General features: G+C 49.2%; 1 protein-coding gene and 1 long non-coding RNA gene across 7 annotated transcripts in view; one reads left to right on the top strand and one right to left on the bottom strand.

The window, feature by feature from the left end:
- The window catches only part of TCOF1 (treacle ribosome biogenesis factor 1), a 47801-nt gene extending 46161 nt beyond the window's left edge, over positions 1 to 1640 (bottom strand). For all 4 annotated transcript variants that reach the window (XM_077137403.1, XM_077137406.1, XM_077137405.1 and 1 more), the window contains exon 1: positions 1476 to 1640. In XM_077137403.1, the coding sequence (XP_076993518.1) occupies positions 1476 to 1583 (108 nt within the window). In that variant the 5' untranslated portion in view covers positions 1584 to 1640. The remainder of the gene's footprint in view (positions 1 to 1475) is intronic.
- Positions 1641 to 1978: 338 nt separating this feature from the next.
- Positions 1979 to 26561, top strand: LOC143664529 (uncharacterized). 3 transcript variants are annotated; one of them, XR_013166462.1, is made up of 4 exons: positions 1979 to 2092; positions 22164 to 22253; positions 23238 to 23272; positions 26150 to 26561. It is a non-coding gene; the product is annotated as an uncharacterized LOC143664529 (long non-coding RNA). The 3 variants fall into 3 exon arrangements; XR_013166461.1 differs by lacking the exon at positions 1979 to 2092 and adding an exon at positions 11416 to 11697; XR_013166460.1 differs by lacking the exon at positions 1979 to 2092 and adding an exon at positions 12041 to 12118.
- The last annotated feature ends 277 nt before the right edge of the window (positions 26562 to 26838 follow it).

The following is a 26838-nucleotide window of genomic DNA, read 5'->3' as shown; positions in this document are numbered from 1 at the left end:
CCTCATTTCCTTTAGGTCTCTGCCCAAAGGTCACCTTCTCAGTTTGGCTTCCCTGATTACTTTATTTGCAGTCGTACCCCTGACATTCTTTATCTCCCTTGCCTGCTTTATTTTTATAGCTAGCATGTACCATCACCTGACACACCATGTGCAATCTAATAGAACGTACCTTCTATGAGGGCAGGACACTTTTGCCTGGGTATATACCCCAATGAAGATAGACACTGGTGACTTGCATCCTAGCTATTAAGTGATCTAACAGGAGTCAGAGGCATAGCCATGGCTCAGGGAAGGTTGGAAAAAACATCAATAACATCCCCAGGACCCATCACTCTTTGACAGTTCGGGAGGACCTGAGAGCAAGCATTAGGATCAGTTCTACACCTCAGCAAAAGGGAACCTGCCTAACTCCCACCACTCACCAGTTTAAAATCCTCCAACTGCCTCCCACTACTCTTAGGTAAGGACGAAAGTAACCACAGGACCCACTCATGCCAACTCGTTGCTCCCTTTCCTGTCCCTACAGGGACCTCTATTGCCCTCATCCCCAGCCACAGAGGATTTTCTGGAGACCAGTGCTTACAAAACAAGCTCCCTCCTACCACAGGGCATTTGCATCTCTTCCTAGAATATCCACATCCCTTCCTTCGGATCTTGACAGTCACTTCCTCATGGAAGCAAATTTCAGATAGTCCTTGTGACTTGGACAATTTGCCATACCATATCTTAGCACCCTATGGCTCTCCTTCTTAGCACTTAATGTAGTACATTTATAGAGACTTTTAATACTTTGGTTTATGTATTCCCTACTAGACTGCAAGCTCCAGGTGGGCTGGGAGCCGTCCTCACCATTCTATCATCAGCAACATGAAGCCAGATTAACAGTTATTAAATGAATGAATGATGTAAGAAATGACTCCCCCACGAGTTCTAACCTCAAAGCTGTCCAATTCAGTAAAGAAGAATCGCTAGGGGCTTGAGTTTCAATTCAGTAAAAGGCCGAGGGCTCCTTCTTGGCTCCTCCGGAGGCTGGTCGCCCCTCAGACCCATCACAACCTACTCGGCCCGGGGCGGGGGTGGGGTGGGGTGGGGTGGGGGTGGGAAGCGCCGAACCACGTGGCCAGAGACTAAAGAAACTTTAAACTGCCGCTCCCAGGAAGGGGGTGGAGGTGAGGGGCAGACTAAAGAAACTTTAAACTGCCGCTCCCAGGAAGGGGGTGGAGGTGAGGGGCGCGGGAATTACAAAAGCCCAGGGAATCCTATCACATGTCTTGGCCCGCCCACTACAATGATGGGGAAACTAAGGCCCAGAGGGATTGGGAACCACAGGATAGGCAGAGGCTGCGGCTCCTTCGGCGCCCCGGCCCACCACCTCGAGCCCGGCGGAATCCAGCTCCTGGGGCCCGCCCGGCAGTCCGGGGAGGGGGTGTGGGCCGCTGCTCTCCGGATCTAGCACGCGGCCCTCGCACGCTCACCTGCCCACTCTGCTCCTTCACTTCCCGCGCCGCGCGCACATAGCCCGCGTGCAGCAGATGCTGGTAGATCAAGGGAAGCAGCTCCCGCCGCTTTCTGGCTTCGGCCATGCCCACGACCCCCGGCCAGTCGGCTCACCTGCACGCCCCCCCCAAGTCCCCGCCCGCCACTTCCCTCGTGCCCTTAGACCTCGCGCGTCCCACTTCCGGCCCCTCCTTCGTCCGGGTCCCTTGGCGCGCCGGGAAATGTAGTCTTTTTAACTTTGCGTGGCTGTCCCCACCCCAGCGGGTGAAGGGGGCGGAGACTCAGAGGGCAATAAGACCTCCCATAGGAGGGGAGGGCGGGGATTGAACTAGCCCCGCCTCCTGCACGGCCATCCTATGAGTGTCTCCCGCCGCGGAATCCCTTTGAGTCGCTACTTGAAAGAACTTGTCTTCTGTTTTCCGAACGCTGTGATCGAGGTTTAGTCATCTCTGAGTTCGACTAGTAGGCATTTCCTCCTAGAGCCGAACTTCCTGTTGTCCATGCCTTTATTCATTTTACGCATTTTTCAGGACTTTTGAACTAAGCACTACTTGTCATTAGTTCATTCATTCACTGATTGAACAAATTGAACAAGGTAACTTGGGTTAGCACCGGGTTCAGCAGGGGGGATAAAATGACGAGTAAGAAGTAGCGGCTGCCCTGAACGCTCACAAGGGAGAGACAAGCAGTCGATATCCAAACAACTATAGTTAAATTCCTTTTGTATGCAGCGTATGGGAGTAGGGAGGAGGGGCGCTTAACCCTAAAGAGACACAGATTAAAGATAGAACACAGATTTATAAATGCAGAGGAGAGATCTGACACCCCACACTGAAGGCATCACATGAGTGCCTACAATCCTGGTGTAGACTGGGGAAACATTGTTATGCTGCTGGCCTGTACTGGGGGGAAGAAGGACAGAGTGAGGACACGTAAGGCTCGAGAAAGGTCCGTAAGGTCCCCATGTAGAGGCAGAACGCTGCTCCAAGGACAATGGACCCTTGTTTGGCTAGTTTTATGCAGGAGAGTGACATGGTTTGTTTTTTAAAAAATATCGCTCTGAACAAAGCATGGAGGATGGATTTGTGAGGTATAAAACAACATGTGACACTGCTATAGTTCAAGGGAGTTTGGCAGGGGAAGGATGAGCTAGCCTGGGGTTAAGTCATTTGTTCTTAATCTCATGGGTCCCGTTGAGAATTCTATGGAAGCGTGAACTACCCAGCCCTTGCTCTAGAAAATTTTGAATCTGTACAGATACATGACATTTTCCACCTATTTCAGCACTCAAATAGGCACATACCTATGTCTTCTAGGATTAGGAACCTCTGCTTCAGGAAGAAACACGGACAGGACAAGATGGTTGATTGGATGTGGTATGTAAGGAATAGGGAGGAAACTAATCTACAGTCAATCAGTTAGCAAATTTTTGTGGACCCCCTACTATTGTGGATAAAAAAGTTCTCTATGCCTATAGAGCTTACAGGTTAATGGGGGAGACACACACTAAACAAATAATCAGTCAGATACGCTGTTGACTTGTGAGGAGTAAATGAGTTCTAAGCAGAAATGCTTAGAAGAGTTCCTAACAACAACAAAAAAAGTGCTGTGTATGTATGTGTTATTATTGTGAAAGCATTCAACAAGAATGCTTGGGGGTTAGAGAAGCATACCCTGAGGACATGATATTAGTGAAGAAATCTGTACTATGTCTAGAGGATAGGGGAAGTGGGAGAAGAATCTCGGACAGAGGGAAGAACCTGTGCAAAGGGCCTGAGGCAAAAAGTACTGCTGAGAGAGAATGAAAGGTAAGCCTTTGGAAAAGGACCCAGAGGGAAAGCACAGGGCTTGCGGAATGCAGAAGGTGGCAGAGGACAGATTCCACATCAAGGATGTTTCTCTTCATCCAAACAGCTATTGGAGGCCATTGATGGTATAAGCCAAAGAAGGTTAGGATGGAATTTGAGTTTTAATGTGACCAGTGTGAATGTCCATGGAGAGGGGAGTAGTGGGTGTGTGAGTAGATGTGAGACCTGTTGGGGTTAGGGTTACAGTCAGGCATCCAGGGGGAGTGTATAATAGTGGCTGCAGTAGGGGAGTGGTAGTGGAGTTAGAGGATGATAGAAGATTCCTGGAGTTATTCAAGAAATAAAATAATCATAGAGATGGGCTGGAATGGGAGAGTGAGGGAAAGGTGATGTTAGGATGGACTCTGTGTTGTCTGTGCAAATACGTGGACTGTAACTTTCACTAATATAGGAAAAATGGAAGGGGCTTGTAGTGGGAGGGTTGAATGAGGAGGGGAGGTAGTAGAGATGGAGGTGAGAAGTTAAGTTCTACTTTAGACATGTTGAGCTTGAAATGCCTTTGAGATACCAAGTGCAGATGTTGATTAGGCACTTGGAAACATGAGTTTGGACTCAGCATAGAGATCTGGACTAGATATGAATATGAGAAATTGTCAACAGAGAGATGATAATTGAGTCTGTGGATGAGGACAAGATGGCCCAAGTTGAAGAACATAGAGAGAGGAGAGAAGGTGGTCCAGGATGGAGCTTTGAGGCAACGTGCAGGGCAGTGAAAAGGAAGTTATGCCTGCAAAGATAGAAAAGGAGCAGCTAGAGAAGTGGGAGAAAACCCAGGAGAGTGGGCTTATAGAAGGAAGAGGAGGAAAGAGTTTCAGAAAAGTGGGACGAGACAACAGTGAGACTGCTCAGAGAGGGCAAACAGGATAAGCATGAAAAAGGGTCTCATTTTAATGTCGAGCATGGAGATTGTTGGTGACATCAGGGAATGAGATTTCTAGAGTGATTGGATAGAGTCACATGGCAGTGGCCAGTCTGATGGGTGAAGGAGAGGTGAGAGAGACAGCGGGTCTTTTGGGAAGTTTTGTGTGAATAGAAGTGAGAGCAAGGTGTTATGGTCAATGTGTGTGTTGGGGGAGGGGACATTGTGCTTTAAGACGAGTTTGTTTAAAGGCTGATAGAAGATCAAGGGGGGAGGGATTAATTAGGACTGTAAGGAATAGAGGAAATAATCATCAAATATAATGTTCATGAGCAAGTAACAGGGGATGGAATCAGGCGTGTAGGTGGAGGGGCTGGATCGGAGAGGAGGAGGGATGTATTCTCTAGAACCAAAAGAGGGAACAAAGAGAGGATGGGTGCAGATGTAGATGTAGGTTTGTGGTGGGATGCTAAGGGAGATTTCATCTTGAGCATCTATTTTTTTCTGCAAAGTGGGAGGCAAGGTCTTCTGCTGAGAATGAAGAAGAGGTGGTGAGGAGTTTGAAGGAAGAAGAATGATCATTCAGATAGTTGAGGAGAAGCTTGCACACAAAAGTCCCTGAGAGTGTTGACAACCCAGTTGAGAGTGGTGGTCATTAATTTATGTGTGCTTGTCCTGTCCTGCTGAGCCATTTTCTCCAGCAGGGCGCAGCTGCCCAGACACAGGCAGGTGGAAGGAACTCAGTGGGGTTTATCCAGGCCCTGATGGGTGGGGAGAGAGACATAGGGCTCTAGAGAGATACTAAAAGAAATGCCAAATCGCTGGGTTCTGGAATCTAGTCTGGGTAGGAAGTGAAATGAAGGCAGATGGGTCAATTTTCAGGGACACCATGAAGGCCTCCGAGGAACCCCTAGGAGGTACAGAACCGGAAATCTGGTTCAGGAGAACAGAGACAGCTTGTAGCTTGAATTAGTGATGACACCCAGCTTTCTGCTTGGGTGGCTGGACGAGCTACTCACAGAGATGGTAAAGGGGGTCATAGAGCATACAAACTATTGTAATAGCTAAGGTTTTTTTTCACACACCCCCCCAAGAACCAGTTTTTACCTCCCCGTTGAGAATGCCTGCCTTAGTAGAATGTAAGCTCCCTGAAGGCAGACTCATGGCTGTCTTGTTGGCTGCATTATCTCCAGCCCCTAGCACAGTGCCTGCACGCAGAAATTGCTCAGTAAATATTGGCTGCATGAATGACTGGACTGTGATAGACAGAAGAGAGGGGGACAGAACAGGCAGGGCACTCACTGTGAGCATAGCCCTGGAAGCAGGACCATGGAAGGCCTCTGGAAAAGGAGAAGGAACTGGGTCATGTGTCCTTGGCTGACCTTGGTAGAAATGGAGAACTGGTATTAATTTAAAAGCAAAAGCAAAAGCAAAAAAAAATGAAAAACGGGATGGTCTATTACCTTCTGTCTGGTAACAGGTTGTTTGCTTTTGTTTTCTTCCTAATAAAATTCGTTCTCAGCACTTACGCTTTGTCCCCGGCTCCTGGGAGGCTGCATCTTATGCGGACAATTTCTTTATCTCCTTGATTTTCCAAATCATACCCTTCACTGAATTGCCTCGGGGCCCAAGCACAAAATTAAAACATTAAACTGATAAAATATAACATGGCAACAATTAAGACAACAGCAAACAAAACAGTACATTAAAAAAAAAAAAGCCTCAGAGCATTTCTCTTGCATTTAGGAAAAGAAGTCTTTGTTAGCCATACAAGCCAGAAACTTCCAGACCACTTGACTGTGAGCACCTCACGGGCAAGCAGCGTGCCTCAGTCATCCTGCATTCCCGTGCAGGGCCCAGTGAGGGAAACGTTAGTGCAGGAAGGCTGGCAGAAGGGAAAGGGAGCTAAACAAGTGGGGCATTGTCCTCTTCTCCTTCCAGCAGGGATGTATCCTGCCCGGAAGTAGGAGATGGTGTTCCATGGGGGAGAGACCACTAGGCCGGGATCTGGGAAAGTGCATTGGGCCTGGTTCTGCTGGGTGGCCTTGGGTCAGTCTCTGGCTCTTGCTCATCTTAGCATTTCCTACTGTCAAAGGAAGGGGTCAGTCAAGGACCCCTCCAGCATTGGGACACTCAAGAGAGGGTCTCGTGTGGGAAGACTGCCCTTGCCCCCAGGACTCAAAGATAGTCCACTGTATCTGGTGTAAGAGCCTGTTTTCTCTTGGCTGAGTCACTTTGGTCAATAGGCTTCCCACGGCTTTCTTTCCTCTCATGGGATGATAGTATCTCTCTTTTTTCATTCCTCAATCTCACCGGAATTTTTAAAAGTGTACACAAGTATACGCACCTGAAATAACAAATTAAACAATGCAGAGATTCATAGACAAAGCCGGTCATCTTTCCCTCCCTCTTGTCCATTCCCAGTCCTCCCAACCCCACCTGGGCCCCTCCTCATCCTATTTCAGCTGCCTGCTGTTAGACTCCCCACATCCTTGGCCCTCTGCCCCCACAAGGGTTTAGTCCTTCCCTGCCCTTACCCTTTTCATTTCTTCTTCTCTCTCTCCCTTCTTTTTTTTTTTAACAAAAGAGAGTTCATCCAAAACATACAACTCTGCAAGTCACTTTTTTATGTTTTATTACGTATCAGAACATTTCTTTAGACACCCTTTTGAGTAATAGTAGCAACTCACATTTACAGAAGGCTTAAATGAGTGGCTCTAAAAAACACTCACCAGTTTAACTCGCACCCTACCCTAGGAGGCCTGTGAAATGGTTATCAGCCTCAAGGCCTGGGGCAGCCAGTCTGTTTCCTGGACTGGCAACCAAATGTGAGTACTCGCTGTCCTGGGAACATCTCACTCCCTTTCGTGCCATTTGAACAGAACTGCATTTTTCCTCTTTGAAGTTTGATTGTTTTCTATTCATCTTTCAAAGCCAAGTGAAAATGCCGCCTCTTCAAGGCTGCCTTCCCTGATTGCCTCCAGCTGAGTCATCTCTGATCTGCAATAAGGGCCCCCTCTTCCGGCAACTCCTTCCAGGTGGACATGCATCACAGAAGGACCTGCCAGGAGAGGGCAGCGCACGACCAATGGAAGGGCTCTCAAAAGGTCAAGGACTCCAAGGGGCCTGGACCTGCCAGAGGTCCTTGGGTGTGCACCCCTCCTTCTCCCGTACAGGTGCCTATGAGAATATGGGCTTTAACCCCAGCAGTCTGACTTCTGACAAGTCTTGCCCTTTCCTGGGCCTCAGTTTTTCTGTAAAATGGGAGGGCTGGAGTAGTTCACTGTTTCTGAAAGTGTGGGGCATTCTTTCTGGTGATGCACGAAGTGATTTCAGGAGATGAATAGATGGACATTTTAAGACTGAAATCATTGTGTATTTATTTTAGTGTATATTAGACAAAAAATAGCTAGCACATCAAACCTGTTATTTCACAGATATTATTGCTTAGGATGGGGCTACAGAAGGCTTTCAAGTAAAAAACAGCGAGTCAAGTAAAAGAAAGCACCAATTAAATAAAAGTACAGGTGGTAAGACAGCCGTGAATGGCTGCTGTGGGGAAACCATCAGTCTGCCTTTAATGTTCTAGAATTCAGTGATTTGAGGTGATGCTGCCTTTGCTAGGGGTGGAGGCAGGGAGTCAGGAGATTGGCTGCGTCCCCCCCACCCCAGACCCTCCTCCACATTTGGAGGGGTACGAGTGCTTGCGCCCGCCTCCCCGCCTTCTTTCTCAGCTTCCCTGTGGTTACCAAGGAGTGGGTGGCTGAGAGGGGCCGCATTCTGGAAGCTCATCTGCTCCCTCATTCTCACTCAGCACCCTGCTTGGCATCAACTATTTAGGGTGATGATTAACCAGGATGCAGGAAGGCACTGGGCATGGGGGGAGAAATAAGGCGGGATGGATAGAGTTTTCTCGCCTGGAATGACCGTCTAATGAGTCCCAAACCTGGCTCACCTGCATCGGGATCACCTGGGGTTTCAATAGAAATACAGATTCCCGGGCCCCACCTCAGGCAATTCTGATGGGGGGGGGACTCCTGCATCCATGTTTTTTTTTTTTTTTTTAAAGAAAGAAAGACAGAGAAGGAAGGAAGGATGGAAGGAAGGAAGGGAGGAAGAAAGGGAAACATCTTTAAACATTTTCTTATTTTATTATATTTTGTTTGTTTGTTTGTTTTTTACATGGGCTGGGGCCGGGAATCGAACCGGGGTCCTCCGGCATGGCAGGCAAGCACTCTTGCCCGCTGAGCCACCGCGGCCCGCCCCATCCATGTTTTTAAAGCTCTCCAGTCAATTCTAATGCTTCCGGGTTTGGGAACTATCATGTTAGACCACACACCTCCCTTAGGGTACCTGTGGGGATGCCGATACACAGAGAGGTCATTTCACTTACTTGAAGTCACCCAGCAAATCAACAGCAGGTGTCCTGACTCCCGTCTCAGTTCTCCCCACCAAGCATCCCTTGTTGAGCCTGGTCCATGGCCAAGAGAGCCCCATTTACATGCATGGTGGGGGTTCTTTGAGTCTCCTTTGCCTCTGGGGTTGTCAGGGACTTTCTACTGAAGAGAGCCGGCTGTGTGAGCAGCCATCTGTTGAGAAGGCCAGAAGGGTAGTGGGGGAAGGTGGAGGGAGCTGGCAACAGAGGGGTTGGCTGCGGTTTCCAGTTTGCACCCTCAGCATGTTGAGGGCAGGAGCTGACCTGGATGGATGCTACCAAGCGTTGGGCATTCACTCCAGATTCTAAAGGAACAGAATTAGGAGCAGTGACTGGGAGGCAAATTCCAGATGAAAACTGCTAACAGTGATCAGTGACCTGAGAGATCAGTGACCTCAGGGCAATTGTTGAGCTCTCTGATTTTTTTTAATTAATTTTTTTTCAGCCATATGAAAAAATGTAGGGACAAGAACGTACATCTCCCATATTGCCGTGACCCATATTGTGAACTGTTTACAAATAAATAAGAGCTTTTTATCCTATTCCCTCCCTCCTGCCCAGAGACAGTCGCCACATTCTCTATGGTCTGCGAGAATCATTCCCGCACATTATTTTTATATTGATACTGCACTTGTATTTTTCATAAAATACATAAAGTATTGCTTTGCAGGTTCTTAAAATGTTTATAAATAACATCATATCGTATATAACCTTCTGCAACATGCCTTTTTTCATTCACCATTACGTTTGCAATGTACCCATGTTGATGCATTTAGCGCCAACGCTCCAATCTATTTCATTATGAGAATGTGCCAGAGTTTATTAACTTAGTCTCCTGTTGAAGGCCATTTGAGTTATTTCCACTTTTCCGCAATAAAAACCACACTGCTGTGAACATCCTTGTACACATCTCCGTGGGCGTCTGGGGAGCAGCTGCTGGGAGCAGGGGCGCGTCTCCCAGCTGCCCGCCACCGTCCCACTGCCTGTGAAGGGGTGGCCAGTCCCCACGGCCCCCATCCCCAGTCACACTGGGAACCATCAGAATTCAGAGTTTTTGCCACTTTGATGGGCACCAAGAGTCTCTCCTTCTTGATTTTCATTTTCTATTTTTCTAATGCGTGGGCTTGAAACTTCTCATCCTTTTACTGGTTATTCGGCTTTCCTCTCCTGAGAATTACCTTTGATATCACTGCCCATATTTCCATCGGGTTGCCTGTGTCTTCCTTACTGATATGTAGGAGATCTAATCCTTGGTCGCTATTGTCTTTTGCCTGGTGGTGGCCTTGTCTTTTCACTTTATTTATGGAGTCTTTTGATGCATTTTAATATCAGCGTCAGCACCCACGGTTGTGCTGCTGCAGTCCTCGCAAACCATGGGGATTGGCCAGCGCCGGCCCTTGGCTGGGTCATTTACAGGCTGGGGGACCTTGTGAGGGGGCTGACCAGCTTCCGCTTCTCCACCTGTGAGGTGAAGAACAGTCCCATGCTCTCAGGGATGCTGGCAGGAGAAGGTCAACGTGGGCCGAGGGGACTCACTGACGAACGTCTGGAGATGCTATGGCCGAGACCCCCCAGTGTGGATGCCCTGATAGAGACCTGTCTGAAGGGCTCAACACAGCCTCTGGCGTCTCAGCATGGGTCTGGGTTTCTAGAGGAAAAGGGAGCCATCCAGATTCCCAGCCACAGCCTGGTCCTGAGCTGCTACTGACTCCATGGCTGGTGACTCCAGAGGCAAGGCTGTGTGCAGAGTGGCACGCGTGAGCTCACGAGAGAGCGGGGAGAGGATGAGGTGCCCCCTATGCCCTTGGTTCGCCACAGCTGCCCACGGCAGCAGGCTCGGGGCAGCAGCTGATGGCTCCAGGAGAAATATTAGTCTGGAGACAGAAAAGGGCACATGTGCCTGCTTGCTTTCACAACCACGTGACCACACGCCAGCCCACTCAAGCAGGGATCTTGAGGCCATGGCAGGGTGGTACCCCATCCCCTCCAAGTGGGTCATCCTGGCCCCAGCCTCCTGTTGGCAGGAATGAGCTAGAAGGGAGGGCTCGGTAGCCCCTTGGACTGGGCCCCAGAGCTCCTGGTCGGTAGGGCTGAAAGATGCCTCCTCCTTCACCCACTTCCTGCCCCCAGATCACCCACCTCCCCCCACCACTGAGGGGCCCACCTGCTCCATGAGGTCAGAGTGCTGGGTGGCGATCAGGGACGGTGGTTAAAATTGAAACTTGTTTTTGGAGCAGGTGATAAATACACACATGATACACGATTGTAAAGGTGTGAAGAGGGTAGAGGGAAACCAAGTCTCTCTGCGCCACCCCCCCACCCCCGATTCCCCTGCTTTCCGGTTGTCTCCCCAGGAGGAAGCAAGATTATTTCTGCTATGTAGAGAACGTTGGTGCATGTCATACACACACTATCGTAAACCTTGCTTTTTTCTCCCACCCCGTCTTCTCTCTCCCAAATTCGGGACCTGGACTACGGGTGAAGGTTTGAAGAATGGATCAGTGAATGGAAGATGGATGAATGGTGCTTTTTCTCCTCTGCATTTTGAGACATCCCTGCCCATGGCAGGCTCCTTCTTCCCCCAGCATGTCGCCGTGGAGGGGGTGAATCCAGGCCTTCTTGACCCTGGCACCGAGCCATAATGGGAGAACTAAGTGAACCAGGCAGCTGAACAGCTTCATTGTCATTTCCACCAGCAGATGGTTACCAGGGAAACTCAAAGAATGTTAGAACCGGGAGGGGCTTTCGGGCAATGTGGAGGCAGCATAACGGAATCTCAAACTGGGGGGAGGGGGGAGTTCCCGTAAGTTTTTGGAGACTTTGATTTCTAATTTTCATTTCAGAGATAATCCAAACCCCCCAAAAATTAAGGTTACATTTTGGCATCATCCGGATGTCTGCCTTACCCCACATCTGGCCACGTGACTCCTGGGCCCGTGCTGGCGTTTGTATTTATGATCACGTTAACCCTGAGCAGACTCCCTGACTTCTTGGCACCCTGCATGAACCACAACTTTGCTGTAGATAAAACTGAACAGGTTCGTCAGTTTGGGTCTGTAGACCTCTAAGATTCCTGAACATATTCTTAGGGTTAATGAGAATTTTTTTTAAGGTGTCTGTACAGTAGTCCCATGTGAGAAACTCTGAGGAAGGCGGTAGGACCCCAGACAAGCACTGAAGAGCCTGGGTTCAGGTCCTGCCTCTGCCTCTTATTGGTTGGGTCATCTGGATTCTTTTCCCTTTCTACCTTCATTTTCCAATCTGTAAAATAGGAATCAAAATGTCATCCTCCCAGAGCATTATGAAGGCAAAATGAGATGCTGAAAGTGAAAGTTCTGTCTTTATAAGAGTTTAACTCTCTCATTTTGTAAAGGAGAATGATGAAGCCTGAAGAGGTGAAATGACTTTTCCAGATGGTCACAGTTGGAGCTGGGCTGGGAACTCGGGCTCCTAACCTAGGTAGTGCTTCCCCCCTGCCCCAGCACCGAGGCCACTGAGCAGTAGTGGTGGGAGACTAATTCTGGAAAGTATAATAATAACCATTCAGGTGGTGCCCATCACTATTTGGGCAAACATACTACCTTTATTTTTATTTTTATTTGTTGAAGGGGTTAAATTAAAGAAACCAAATAAATAAATGACCACGCTGAATTCCCCTTAGTTATACCTTTTTTCCTGGAGCAAAACCCAATTCTTCCTTGAGCAAAAGGTGATGGAGGCATATGGGGACAAAACACCCAAACAGGTGGCTGCAATGCCAGACACCTTGATTACCACCAACTCAGGTACATGAACTTTATTTCAGCACCTGCCTGCTCGGGGGGAACTTGGTTTTACAGTTGGGGTCTTCCAGGGCACACTGTGAGCTCTGGAGAGCAGGGGGCATGTCAGGTCCCCACTGTTTCTCCCAAGTTCAGTTCAGTGCCTTGCAGTCAGCAGATACTCAACCAGCATCTGAAAAATGAATGAATGAATGATTAGAGGCACGTTCTCTGTGGTTGAAGATTCAGAGGGTCCTGTCCGAAAAGATATGTCTCACAAATCCAAGTTCAAAGCCAGGAGGCCAGGAAGCAAGCCAATCCAGGGCAGAAGTGACCTCCTGACTTGGATTTTGCGGATCAGGAAGGAGATGAACAGAGAGTGAGACTCACTGTAGATTGATTGCATTATTTTATCAAACTCTCTGTTTACTGAGTATCTTCCACATCTCAAGCACTGTACTAGATGCTGGGGATACTGAAAGGACACGTCCTGCCCCCCAAGATCTCCTATGCTGTGATAATATGCCCACACTGGTAAAGAAGAGTTTGGGCTTTGGAATCAGACAGAGGTGAACTTAAATCTCATTTCCACAGTGTGTGACCTTGGGCAAGTCACTTCACTTCTTTACAGTTCAGTCTCCATATCTGTAAAATGGGACTAAGTCTAGTACCTGCCTCCTAGGCTGGTAAATATGATGGCACCATATGGCACGTAGCACTCTGCTGGCACAGAGTGAGGGTTCAGGGACTGTTCTCACTTTGATGGTCTGGCTCTGGCCTGGGGGCACCCCTAGAAGATGAACTCTACCTCTTCATCTGCCCTGGACCCGGGCATTGCTTCTCTGACCTGACAGAAGGAGGCAGCTCAGTTGGGCATCTCCTGTCCACAGACATCAGGTTATTTATGGTTGTTTTGTCATTGTGGTTGTTGTGTTTCTATTAAGAACACTGATGCTATGAATAAACTCGTGCATTTCTCTTGGCACATGTGAGCAAGAGTTTGTCTAGGGTGTTTGCAATAATAATAAACAACTCAAAGGTAAGGGCTCGGATCCATCAGATTGAAGGGAACTTGGTCCACGGGGTTGCTGAGGGGTGAGGTGTCAACCTATTATGTCGGATCATGGGGAGGTTGGGAGGGTCACTAATGGAGGGGCTAGGGCAGCCATAGCAGAGGAGGCATTATAAGGGGGATATAGTGGCTATTTACCAGTTGGCATGGAAATAGTTCAAAATTTTAGCAACCAGTATGGTCAACATGGCACACACTGCTGTGTGTATGTCTGGGAGCATATACACCTAGGAGTGGAATTGCTAGATAATAGAGGAAGTGAATGATCACATTAATGAGATAATGCCAAATTGTTTCTAAGTTAGTTACTCCCTTAGACATTCCCTTCAGCAGGGTATAAGCATCCTCTTGATCCACATCCTTGCCAACACTTGATATTGTCAGGCTCCTTAATTTATTGCCAATCTAGTGAGTGTAAAATGATATCTTATGTTGGTCTTAATTTGCATTTTCCTGAGTCCTAATGAGGTTGAGCATCTTTTCATATGTTTATGGGCCTAAAGATATATACATAGAAGGCTGGATCACTCACACCAAAGAGAACCTTTCAGTACATCTCTCGAACAGCAGCCAAGTTGAGTGGACAGAGTACTGGACGGTGAGTCAGGAGGCTGGGTTCCTGTCTCGGCATAATCATGCACCCTTCTGGGGCCTGAGGCAAGTCACTTTCCTCATCTGAGCCTCAGTTTTACCCTTGGCCACATAGGGGTCAAATGAGATCACAAAAGTCTATGTGCTTTGGGCCTGGGAGGTACTGTACCACTCAGGGATTACTGCTTCCTCTTTGAAGACAATTTAAGAAGGGTTTGGAGCCCAGGGGAGCATGGGCAGCTGGTCCACCTCCTGGAAGCAGAGACCCCAGTTCCAAGTCCCCAATATCTCTTCTTCTTTCACCTCCAGGCACTAGCAGGCGGCTATAGGTGCAGCTGCCCAGGCCACGAAGCACAGAGCTACAGCAAGCAATAGTGCCCAGCACTGGTGCAGCTGCTTCTCTCGGCTCCTTCCAGCCTCACGTTCCTCACCTGGACAAAGGCAGGAGGGTCAGCCCAGATCGGTATTTCTCAAAGTGTGTGCCGTGAAGCACTAATCCAGAGGGTGATTAATGGGAGGAGGGAAGGTTCTGGGGTCAGATTGGAATATTAAATGAAATCATTTTAGCAGCTGATGTTTGTTGGATGTGCCAGGGACTGGGCTAAACATTTTATATGAATTATCTTATTGATGTCTCACAAGAATCTTATGAGGCAGGTACTAACACTGGCTCCGTTTTACAGATGAGGAAACTGAGGCTTTGCAAGGTGAAATGACTTACCCAAGGTTCCTCAGGGTAAGTGGCAGAGCCATGATTCCAACCCAGGTAGGCAGATTCTAGATCTCCTGCTCTGAACCAGGTTGAGTTAACAGGACTTGGTGACTGTTCAGATCAGGGGGCGTAGGGAAGGAGAAGGAAGACTTGATGTACTCATTCTTTCATTCATTCATCTCTATGACACAGTGTCTTGGCGGCTGGTGGAGGAATGCTAGGAAGAAAAACACCCCCTACCTGCCCTGCCTTCTAGGACTTCATGTAAAGAGATATCTCAGGGGAGCCTGGGAGCACACTGGGATGGGTACAGAGACAAGCCTTCCTGGAGTGGTCTCTTTTCAAGCCAGGACTTAGAGGATTAACGAGCTGAGCCGTTAACATAAAAAGAGAGAATAGGGAGCACAGCCAGAGGGATAGCACGTGCAAAGGCCAGGAGTGAAGGGAGAGCTTGCTAAGACGTGAGCACAGGTGATGGAGAGGGTGTGGGCAAGAGAAGTGAGGCTGGGCTGTCAGCAGGGGCCAGTTACCCAAGTCCTTGACTCTGAGGCTTCTAGGCTGGGACTGGGGCAGAGGAGAGATGAGAATGGTGAGGAAGTTACCAGGGGCACGGTGGGGCTGATGGCTGAAGTCGGGAACACAGAAAGAGGAGAGAGGAAGGGGACCAAGATGGGTGGGGTTGATAATAGGTTTGGCTACAGCCTCCCAGATTTTGAGGGGTCCCCGCTAAGGTCTGTCCTGGTGCTGACCTTCTCAACTTCCCTGGAAGGAAGGAACATCTCACTGTGGCACCTCCACCCCCGTATATTCCAAGCAGTCCGAGCAGGAAGGAGCGGGATCTGTTTTGTCAACGCAGCTTGCAATAAAGAGTCTCATTCAGGGAGGCAAACAGCTGCTTGACTATTAATAGGCAGGGGCCCCAGCCACAGCCTGCAGGGAGGGCCTCAGGCATGCAGCTCTGGAAAGGTGAATCAGTTCCTTCTCCCTGTCTGGATTGTGCACCCTGTGGTGGGACAATTGGCCAGGTGCTCATTTCGCAAAAGGTCAGCCACCTCCACACCTTTGCTGGGGCAGCTTGGGAGGTGCCTGGCATGGCCACGCTGGAATGCTGTCCATCCCCATGGGTGCTAGACCGAGCCAGAAGACCCAGAGCTGGCCAGAGAAGGAGGCACCCATGGGGATGGGGGGAATGCCAGGTTGGGGTTTCCCCAGATGCTCTCACAGAAGCTCAGGCAATAGTTCTTATAGGGCTGAAAGCAACCAGAGGTGGGTGGCCAGAAGTGGGGGGGGGGCAGTCTAGAAATGGGAGAATTGGTGAAAGGAACTGAGGGGGCGGGGGGTGGGAGTTGAGGCTGGAGTCAGGGAGAACAGAGGAGCAACGCTGGTTCTGAGTCAGACCAGGGCTAAGGGGAGCTGGAAGTCCAGATCTGAGATAGTGAGGTCCAGCGAAGTCCACAGGCTCCTCCTGGCCACCGCCATCGTGACAGACAGCCTCCCTCATGGCCCATCTGAATGGGTCTGCGGAGAGGGTGGCTGGGACAAGTTGACGCGAGCCCGACTGGATGCCCTGGGCGGCGCGGAGGCCGAGCACTGCCGCGCTGGCAGCGCTGGGGTTCACAGGCCCGCTTTGTTCCCAGCCTCCTCAGGTGGCTGCTTCAGGTGGTGGCCACTTCAAAGCGGCCTCATTTAAAGCAGGGTCTCTCCTCAGGTTTCCTAAGGGTCCTGCCCAAGCTAATGAGATCATTAAGAGGCTCCTTGTTAAATGGGTTTAAATAGAGTTTGCCTGTAAGGCCTCTGGCTGCGTGTGTTGCACCTTCTCTGTAGTTTCTATTATTATTTTTTAACACGCATGCATTTGCATCTGAGTATGTACTTGACCATGTGCTCGAGAGTGCAGGTTCTGGCCTCAGACTGTCCGGGTCTGAATCCTGGCCCCAGGTTTCTGATCATGTGACCTGAGGCTGGTTACCAACCCACACCTCAATTTCCCCATCTGTGAAATGGGCCTCGTAACTGTACTGCTGATCTGTACTGTGGAACCCGTTAAAGATTCCCAGTGCCCTCAAAAGAGTGTCCAAGTCCCTTCGAATGGTCTAGCTTTCTCCACCCTCTCTCGACGCAGTCTTTGTGCATGCTGTTTGTCCACGTTGGAATGCTCTTTCCGTTCCTCCGGCTGTCTCTTCTCCTTCGGGCCTCAGGGACCTCCTCTTGCAGGGATGCCTCTGCTAATAGCTCACCCCAGGCTCCAGTATGTCCCACCATGGTACTAAGGTGCTCTGTTAACTCCTGGGCTTTCCATGCTAGACCCTAAGCGCCATGAGGCCGGGGACTAACCCCTGCACAGCGTGGCCTTGCCAGGGCGCAGCACCGCACGTGACAGCTTCTCAACCAGCCTCTGCGGTTTGCTCACAGTTTCTTCTAAGGTGAAAGCTACCTCTGGAAGTTTCTCCCTGCTCCTTTCCTCCTTCCCACGGCCTTGACTCAGAACCCCATCCCGACGGGAAGTCTGCAGGCTGTCTGGCCAGCAGGGCAGGATGGGGCCAGGTCAGTCCTGATGGGGAACAGCTTTTTTTTTTTTTCCAAATCAAAGGGGTGAGAAAAGGATTGAAATGTGAGGTAAAGAAAACTGGAGTTGCTGGTGGGGCAATCAAGAGAGAATCAGGGCCAGCTTTGAGCAGAGAGTCGAAAGACCTGGCGCAAGCCAGGTGTGTGGATAGAGGGAACTCCACGTCTACTGCTGCTGGGGAAATCAGAGGAGCTCGGAAGGCAGCTCAGGCTGAATACGCACCTCCCTCCTAAACCAGGAGTTCCTCAAGGGCAGAGCTGCTTCACGCCCATATCCCGTGTTGTCAGATAAATCCCAAATCCTCTCATGCTGTCAACAAACATTTAATACAACTCCCCTGGGTGCTTGATATTGATGATACTACCATTACTGCTACTACTAAAAATAATAGGTATTATCTGTTGGGCTCTTACTAGGTACCAGGCTAAATACTTCACGTCCATTGTCTCAAAGACTGTCAGATCTGTAAGAACAGGAGTCAGGTCTGCTATGGCTCACCACTGCATCCCAGGACCTAGCACAAGTCTGACACAAAGCAGATGCTCAATAAATATTTATCTAATGAATGAAAAAATCCTGCCTGTGATCCCTATTTTACAGATAAGGAACTGAGTGTCAAGCAGATTAAGTAAACAATGTTATTCAACTAGTATGATGGGGGTGGGGGTAGGGAATAAGAATTTGAACCCAGGGCTGTCTGAGGCCCAAGTCCACAGGCTTAGCCATGCTATGCTGTCACTGCCATTATCTGGGACCTTGATATCAGAGTGTGGTCTGAGAGGCAGCATCATTGGCATCACCGGGGAGCGTGTCGGACATGCAGAAGCTCAGCCCCATGTCTGATCTATCGCATCCGAATCTGCAGTGTAAAAAGATGCCCAAGTGATTCTGATAAACATTCAAGTGTGTGGAGCACCATCTTAGGCGGCGCTTGCTTCCTCCTCCGCAGCCCGCCCACCCCACAGCCTCGCAGGGGTTCAGCACCCTTGGCTGCCAAGCAGCTTCAGTCAGGCTGCACTTGGCCACTGGGTCCTTTGTCCTTTGCTGCGAGGCTGCTGGTGCAATTTCAGCGCTGGCAGTTTCAGCTGTGACCTTTAAAATTATTAGCACTTAAGGATCAAAAAGTATATTTTCGCTTTTTAAATCTTGCATGCCTATCAGGTTCCTACCACTCTGAGGAGCATGCTTGTGAGGATGGAGGCAGAGCGTTCTAGCTCCTGGCCTTGTGCCTCGGCCAGGGTAATTGTGGAGGGGACCTCATCCCTGACAAGGGCCCACCCTGGTTCTCTTGTCTCCTACCTACAGTCATGGAGGTTGTGGATTCTCAGCCCAGGCCTCTGTTTATTATGAACAGATGATTTAATCCAATAATTACATTCACTAATAGTTCCCCAATGATTGAGGAGATTCTGCTTGTTTATGTTTTGAAGCTTATGAACGTGGTCATTTAAAACAGCTTAAAGAATTGCTTTGTCTAGCAGAGGAAGGACTAGTGAAGATGGCTCATGGTCTACTTCACCTTCTCTTCTCCTTCATATGGAGGCCCCAGCTGGACCTGCAAACCAGAGGCCCACCTCTGGGGCAGTGACCCTGAGTGTTTCTAGCTTCTTCCAGTACCTTATATGGGGCACTTGTTCAAGAATTCAAGTTAGGGATCTGCTCCACACTCTCCTGCCTTCTCCTTATGGCAGAAGGGTCTCTAAGGTTGGTCTCAAGGGATGGATTAAGCAGGGGAGAGGAGAAGGCAATTCAGGTGAAGGAGAGGGCCACGGAAAAGGCCAAGAGGTGGAAGGCGCTTGGGGAGAAGGGTGCAGGGAGAAGGACAGCCCAAATTTTCATATATTGCCCTGGAGTCAGACAAGGAGAGGTGGATGTGAGAAGGGGGGTCAGTATCACAGAGAGGTTGTCATGCGGCCACCTCCAGAAATTAGCCCAGGTCAGGGTTGGGCGCTGCCCTTAGGCCCCAGGGGGCCTGGCAGGCAGGAAAAAAGATCATTGTTATCAAATTTCATGGAATACTTCTGTGTACCCGAATATGTATAAATATTGACCCTGTCAATGAGGTAATTGTTGCTGTTCCCGCCCTTCCTCAAAGAATTGTTAGGATCAAATAATAATTATTATTGTTGTAACAATAATGGTAGCAGCCATTTACGTGAGTGTGAGCATGTGCTGAAGATAGAGTTGTGAGCCAGCAGGCAATCAGATACAATTGCTTCTCAGAGAGACAGAGTCAAATTGTTCATCCTGATTTTGCAGTGAGGAAGCCGCACCACAGAGGAGAAGGGACTTGCTAAAGGTCACGGTGTGTGTGAGAAGCAAGGGTGGGATTAGAACTCGGGTCCTCCCACCCACAGGTCAGGGCTGTCCTGATGACACGCTGGGCCTGCAGCCAGCCCCAGAGAAGGTGAGCTGTGCTGTGCACCTCCGGGAGTGAGCTGGGGCAGCAGCTCCTTCTGTAGGCCCCCTCACCCCTCAGATTTTGGGGTTCTTGAACCTCCGGGACCAGGCCTGCTCTCTTTTCCCCTCAGGCAAAGGCACCACTCACAGGTCCAGATGTCACCAGGCCTGCACTGAAGCAAGGACATTTCCGTCCCGCAGGTTCCTGCCGACAGCTGCAGGGCCACCGACGTCTCCAGTGGTCTCTAGGTGATAGGCTTTGATGGGTTCCCAGCCTCCCTCTTCTTACCTAGAAAGAGGGGAGCAGAGATTAGCCCTAGGGCTAAATCTGAGGGACTGCTTTTGCAATAATGCAAAGAGGACCTGGCTCAAAGCTCAGAAAAGAAGAAACCAATTGGACTCCCTGGACAGCGTGTGTGTGTGTGTGTGTGTGTGTGTGTGTGTGTGTGTGTGTGTGTGGCCTGGGAGGTGAGAGCCACAGGTTCTCTGACCCGCGTAGCAGGGGGTGGTGTTTGCACATGCCTCCTTTAGTGAGCGCAGGTGATGTCAAGGCCTGTCCCTGCACAGTGCAGAATCACTTACAGAGAAGGAGACGAGAAATGCAGTTGGATTTTCAGTCCTTCTTACTATATCATTGTGAACGTTTCAATTTGATGCCAACATGTCTTTAATACCTCTCTGAGCTCCTGTGTGTGTCTGTGTGTATTTAAAAGAAACAAAATTTTTTTAAAGAGTAGGCCTTGGGCTTGGAGCCTTTGGCAGGCAACAGTATCTAGTTAGAATTTAATAACATTGCTTTTATTGTATTTATTTTTACTTTTAGCTCCTATTTATGGCAGGTGAGACTGGTTTTCCATTTAGAGTAGTGATACAAAGTTTCCATTTTAAAGACATTTATTTGAGTTAAAGAGTCTATTTAAAGAAAAACCCAAGGAATAATAATACAGGTGGTATGCAGACATGGCATACGTGGAGAAGGTGGTACAAGAATGGCCCAAATTTGGGGAACACTGGCTATGCAATCATGAAAAAAGTATGCTCAGAACTAAAGACCACTGAATTTTAGAAGCCCAGAATTCTAGAATCCCAGAACACAGAATCTTAGCATCATAAATCCTAAAACTGTACAACATAATAAGTGAGATACTTGGAAAGATAGACTCTCACAAAATATTAGCATGTGTGGGAGAAAGGATTGAAGCCATCTGTTGGTTCAATTCCCTCATATTAATGTGGGGAAACTGAGGCCCCAAGAGATTAAGAATAGAATGATATAACAGATGTGAAAGAGCCTTGCCAAACATAATGGGTTCTTCAAATACTAGGGATATTTATAAAAGGACCCCCCACTCCCCGAGTCACAGGGCTCAAGTGGAGAGCTGGGACTGAAACCAGCTTTCCTGACTCCTGTCCTTGCATCTGCTGCTTTCCACTTAGCTATGACGAAGCTCTGAGACTCTCTGCTGAGGGAAGGCCTGCTGGGTCACCTGCAGAGATGGGAGAAGAGAAAGGGGAGGCCAAGATCAGGGGTCCCAAGCACAGGGAATCGTGTAGTGCTGTGTGGAGGGGCCTGGGCACATTTGGTCTTCTCCTTTCTCTGAGCCATAGTTTTCCCAGCTGCAAAACCAGTATGTTTGCAGATGGTCTCCAAGGGAAAATCTGTTTTACAATACTAATTCAGCTCTCTTCCGAGTCTATTTCTCCTTCTTTCCCATAGGCAGGCACCTAACTCACTCTTTTCCTTCCCGCCAGGGCTGCAAGCACAGTTCCTGGGGTCATTTTTCAGATGTTACCTTAATGATTTCCTTCTGGACACCCATGGGGGTCTTGGAGTCTCAGCAGAGACCAGAACTTTGGGCCAGACAGAACCCTGAGAGCTATTTCTGTGATAAAGGGAAAAGAAATCCAGCATCCCGCTGGGAACATCCCCATATCCCAGCTTCTGCGAGTAGACTTCATTTCCCCATGTTACTGGAGTGTACAAACTTTCCTTGGTTCCAGAACGAAGTTCTGGAAAAAAAAATTGGGGTGCAAAGATCTGGCAATGGGCTGGACCATGCAGGGAGGCCAGATGTGCTGTTGTCACTTGGTGCCTGTATGTCTCAGCCCTTCGATGTGCCCACCTAGCCACAGGTGCAAAGGGTGGCTCCCATCCAGCATCTCATCAGACTGTAGGGAAAGAGGGCCCTATGGCAGGGGGTGGGTTGGGGAGCAATTTCCTCCACCTGCACAGCCATGGGTCCTTTTTTTTGACTACTAGACCTAGGAGGATCTCTTTTAGACTAAGTTTCCAGGAGGTCCAAAGCCATTGGGCTGCCCCATTCCCATGGAGGACATCTCATGAGCCAACCCAAATTTTCACACCCACTTCTAAAATACATTCTCTCTCCCTCTCCCCCAAGAACTGTTTCATGCGGCCTGAGAAGGGGAAATACATTGCACTGTCACCCACAACGATACCTCGGTCCCTGGCTTCTCTGCAGTTGGCCTGAGTGAGTCTGTGACAGCCCCTCCTCCTGAGGTCTCCCGCAGCTCAGCTTCCCGGTGCCAGGAGCCTGGGTGTTCAGTGATGTGGGCTCCCGGGCCGGTCCTAGGTGCCGGAGCAGCAGCCCCTCCCACATGACTGACCCTTCCCTGCCCACCATCCTCCAGACAGGCGCCTGGGGAGGAAGGCAAAAAAGGACCACTTCTCTTCTCTGGCCCTCAAAAGCATCTAAACCATTCTATCCTCATTAATCATGGAAAAGACAGGCGGGGAGGGAGAAAGCGCCTTTTTTGTCTGTCTGGCTGCGTAGGTCTCAACACAAAAGTTAAGCTCCGGCTGAGCTCTCACTCTTGACAGCTGTCCCACCGTCTCTGACCCCTCTTGGCCCAAAGGTTAACAGGATTAAGCCCATTTCACTTTCTGAGAAAACGCTCCATAGGCTGTCTTGTCCACAGATGCCCAACAGAGCCAGCTCATGGCTCCTGGGCACCGGTCAGGGGCTCCCCCCACCCCACCCCCCCGCCGGTTTCCCGGGGCTGGGACTGTTAAGTATTTCCTCATTAAAGCCCTGGCAGCTCGGCTCAGGTCTGCAAGCCAACACTAATAGTTACAGCCGCCCCGGAGTGTTTGGACAGATTTCTGCAGTTACGAGTTTATGAAGTTGAAAGGTTTTATGGATGGGGGACCGTGCTGGCGTGAAGGGAGGCCATTTGCCTGGGGACCGAATCTGCTGTCCTAAGTTCCTGGCAGCAGGAACAGGAGAGGAGAAGGCCAGAAGGAACACGGGGAGGCCGGCCCAGGAGCAAGGATCACAGACCCCGAGTGGCCGAAGGGTCTGCTGTGTTGAGGGCAAGAATAGGGAGGGGGAGCCAAGGGGGCATTTTCAGCTCCAAATAACAAGCCCCACAAGAAGAATTCAGGACCCCAGATCCTGAGCACCTTTTGCAATCAACGAAAAAGCTAGTTGATCCTCATTGTTTTCTGTCCCCAGATCATGACCCTCAGGGCAAGACCCAGGATTCTGGGGTAAGCATGGAAGGGTTGGGACCTCCTCTCCTAAGTGGATGGAAACTGTTGTGTATCTGTGTTTTCTTGGGGAGAAGAGATCTTTAAATTTCATATTTTAAAAGGCATCTGTGACCAGAACTACTGAGCTATACTTACCTCTCTTTATACTGATGGGCAAATGGAGGCCCATTCATTCATTCATTCATTCATTAGTTTGTCAAAGATTTTTTTGAATGCCTAAGTCCTAAGAACACAATGGGGAGCTAGACAGAAAGGCCCCTGCTGGCGTGGTACTAACTGTAGTGGGGTGGGGAAAGGGAGGAGGCATGCAGACCATCAACCTGTGAGCAAATACACGGGACATGATGCTGCTGAGGGCTGGGAAGGCACTGACATGGGCTCATGGGTCAGAGGAGGGCAGTGGGGTGGAGTAAGGAAACCTCTCTGAGGAAGTAACATTGCAGCTGGGGCTCAAAATTCAAGGAGGAGGAAGTCATGTGATGCTTTGGGAGAGGAGCGGTCCAGGCAGAGAGAAGAGACAGTGTAAAGGCCAAAGGGGAATGAATTTGGAAGGAAGGGAAGGAGTCCAGCTCGGCGAGAGGGGAGTCAACAAGAGGCAGGGATGAGAGCAGATGAGGCCAGCGAGATGGATCACATAGGGTGATGGGAAGAAGTGTGAGGTTTATTCTGGGGGAAGCTGGAATCCATAGAGGGTTTAGAGCAGGGAGGACAGAGGTCCCAAGAGGGCAGATACTCTTTACCTGGAATCTGATTTAGGATTCCTGAGGTCAGGACCCATGCCTTTCTGCTGTATACACTGCCTCTCCCAAAGCTGTCCTCCTTTGCTGAAACTTTTCTGCTCTTTGAGGAACAGAAGGAAACTCTAGAAAGGATCGTGGAAGGGTGGAATTAGTGCTTGATCATGGCAGTAGTTTAGCAGCAGAGCTTTCAGCATGAAAGACCTCTGCCGCAGCAGAAACATTCACCTTCTAGGCCCAGAGATGCAAAGGGATTTGTCTAAGGCCACTCAGTGCACTTGTGACAAAGCAGAGACTAGATGGTTTCTCCGTGTCCCAGGCCAATGATCTCATTCCTGAACCACATGTTCTGGTTTATCACTGCATGTCCTAGTCCTGACAGTTAGCCACAGGCCAGGGCAAAGCTGAGCCCCACTGGAAGGGCATAAGAGTCCAGAGTTAGAGGGGATGACACAGAAAGAAGAAACGAGTGGCTCTGAAAGAGAAGCCAGGAGAAGGGTCAGGAAACCCCATAACTCTCCCCTATCCTATAGGTAAAACCACTAAAGCAAAGCAAAGCAAACCAAAACACCCCTTCATGTTCATTTTAAAGCAATTTATACTTACATTAAAAATTAGTTATACAGAAAAGTAGAAAAGGCTCACCTATGGCCTCACTTCCCAAATATAGCAATTGATGATGAACATTTGGTATATTATACATTATACTAGACTGAATAAGCATGTAGTATAGATTACACTAAATAGATCATTTTAAGTTCTGCTTTCTCTGTTCAGCTTCACCCTACTATGTAATGGAAAGCAGTAGTGAATAAATAAAGGAAAGGGCTAGACTTTAGGGCCAGGTGGCAGGACCCCACACTTCAAAGGGTCTCATACTTGGTTTAGTGCTACCCTTTGGAAGTTCTTAATAATTTATGAACAAGGACCCCCACATTTTCATTTTGTCCTGGGCCCACAGATTATGCAGCCAGTCTTGAGGGTGACCTGAGTGAGAATCCCAGCTCTGCCTCTGCTCTCAGTGTGACCTTGGGCATACCCTTGAACCTTGCATGCCTCTGTTTCCTTGTCTGTCAAAAGGGGATACTTGGAGTACTTTCCTTGTGGGTGCTCAGAGAGTAGATGAGATCAGTTTCTACGGAAGCTCTTGGACAAGTAGGTGTCCATTTAGGAACAGTTCTTTTGCCCTCTCTGCAACTTTGCTCATCTCCTTTCTTCTCCCTTGAGCTCTCCCTTGGCCCTGGGTGTGAGATGGCGCCTACTCTTCATGGTTTGGGGGAGTGCCCCCTCCTCTGAGAAATCCTTCCCGGTTGCTGCCCCACTCACCTCCACCCTCCTCGGACTTTGGCGCTCTCTTATGAGGCCCCTGCTACTCCTTGGACTCATGATAACGTGGCTCTATTTCTGTTTTCTTCCTCAGCTGTGATCTCAGACCTGGGATTTCACAGACCAGTCACATTTCAAAAAATTAAAAACCAGAACCCAAACCAAACTGGGATTATAAAAATTAAAGCTTAAAGTGTAAATTCTACAGCAATTACATTTACTCCTAAGCTCTAACTGTTATTTCTAAGTTCTGAGATGCTATGCTCTTTGTATGACATAGTGGTTCCGTAGAATTTTAAGTTCAGAATTTAAGTTCGCCAACTCTGAAAGTTGGCATTACTCCATATAGCAACCTATAAATAAATGATGCCGAGACTCTCGTACCAACAAAAAAATAGCAGGAATTCATTGCCCAGGCCATCAGAAGAACAACATTATCATCTCTTGAAGGAATAGCTAGGCCAACACAGCAGCCAAAGCTGCAGCTCAACCAGTTAAGCCTTTCCTAAACCGCATTCTTGCACCCCTTAACTCAGCACATGTGCCCTTATTCTGCAGTTAAATGGGAACTAGCCTCCTAGCTCAAATTCACTCTTAGACCAGAAGGATAATCATTCCCCTCCCTCTTCCCCGGTCTCTCTTGACTAATATCTCTCCTAGGCCAGCTCTTTTCCATCTTCCCTTTGTTATTAATTGGCCCTTGCATTTTTTTTTTTTTTTTCATGGATAGGCACTGGGAATCGAACCAGGTCTCCGGCATGGCAGGTGGCCGCTGCATTTTTAAACTTCTCACCAAGTTTATTTCTTCCAGACTGGAAACCTTTCTCACCAAACACATGCTGATGCGAAGACTTTCAATGGTTCCAACTGCTCCTCTGGATTCCTCCCCTCTCGGCTTAAATGAGATAGCCAGAAAGTTCTGTGCCCCATCGGGCAGGGCCTGCACCCCCTGACATGCCAGAAGCAGCTACAGAAGACAGACTCTCATTCCTCAGCACCCCTTAAGGTGAAGGGGCAAGAACGCTTGAAGGAGGACTTTGGGGCTGGCAGAACAGGGAGAAAGGGGAAAGGACAAAAAAACCAAACCAAATCATGAAGGAGCCCTTAAGCAAGGATAGTTCATCAAGGTCAGGAGAGCCCGTGTTTGGGACAGACTCTTTGCCCACTTATGGGAAATACCTGGCAGTGGCTGCCCCATCTGAAGCCAAATGACCCCCCGTTGAGTGAGTCATCGGGGGTGGGGTGGGGTGGGGGGTTGGGGAGGGGGGAGCCAACCCTCCCACTCAAATGCTCTATCTACCCCCAGGCACTGCCCTGGAGAGAAGGGAGGGTGGGAGGAAAGACCCTGAGCAAGGAAGGGGGAGGGAAGTGAGGCAAAGCAATAAAAGCAGATGGTCCCCATGCTGGGGGGGCCTCTCGCCTACCCTCATCTCTGTCTTGCAAGACTCTCTGCATGTCCTCTAACGTGTTCTCAACAAATTTTCTGCCTGCTTAAAAAAA

This window comes from Tamandua tetradactyla, chromosome 20 (assembly GCF_023851605.1).
Source record: "Tamandua tetradactyla isolate mTamTet1 chromosome 20, mTamTet1.pri, whole genome shotgun sequence".
NCBI classification, from domain to species: domain Eukaryota; kingdom Metazoa; phylum Chordata; class Mammalia; order Pilosa; family Myrmecophagidae; genus Tamandua; species Tamandua tetradactyla.
This window is presented reverse-complemented; position numbering and strand designations above follow the sequence as displayed.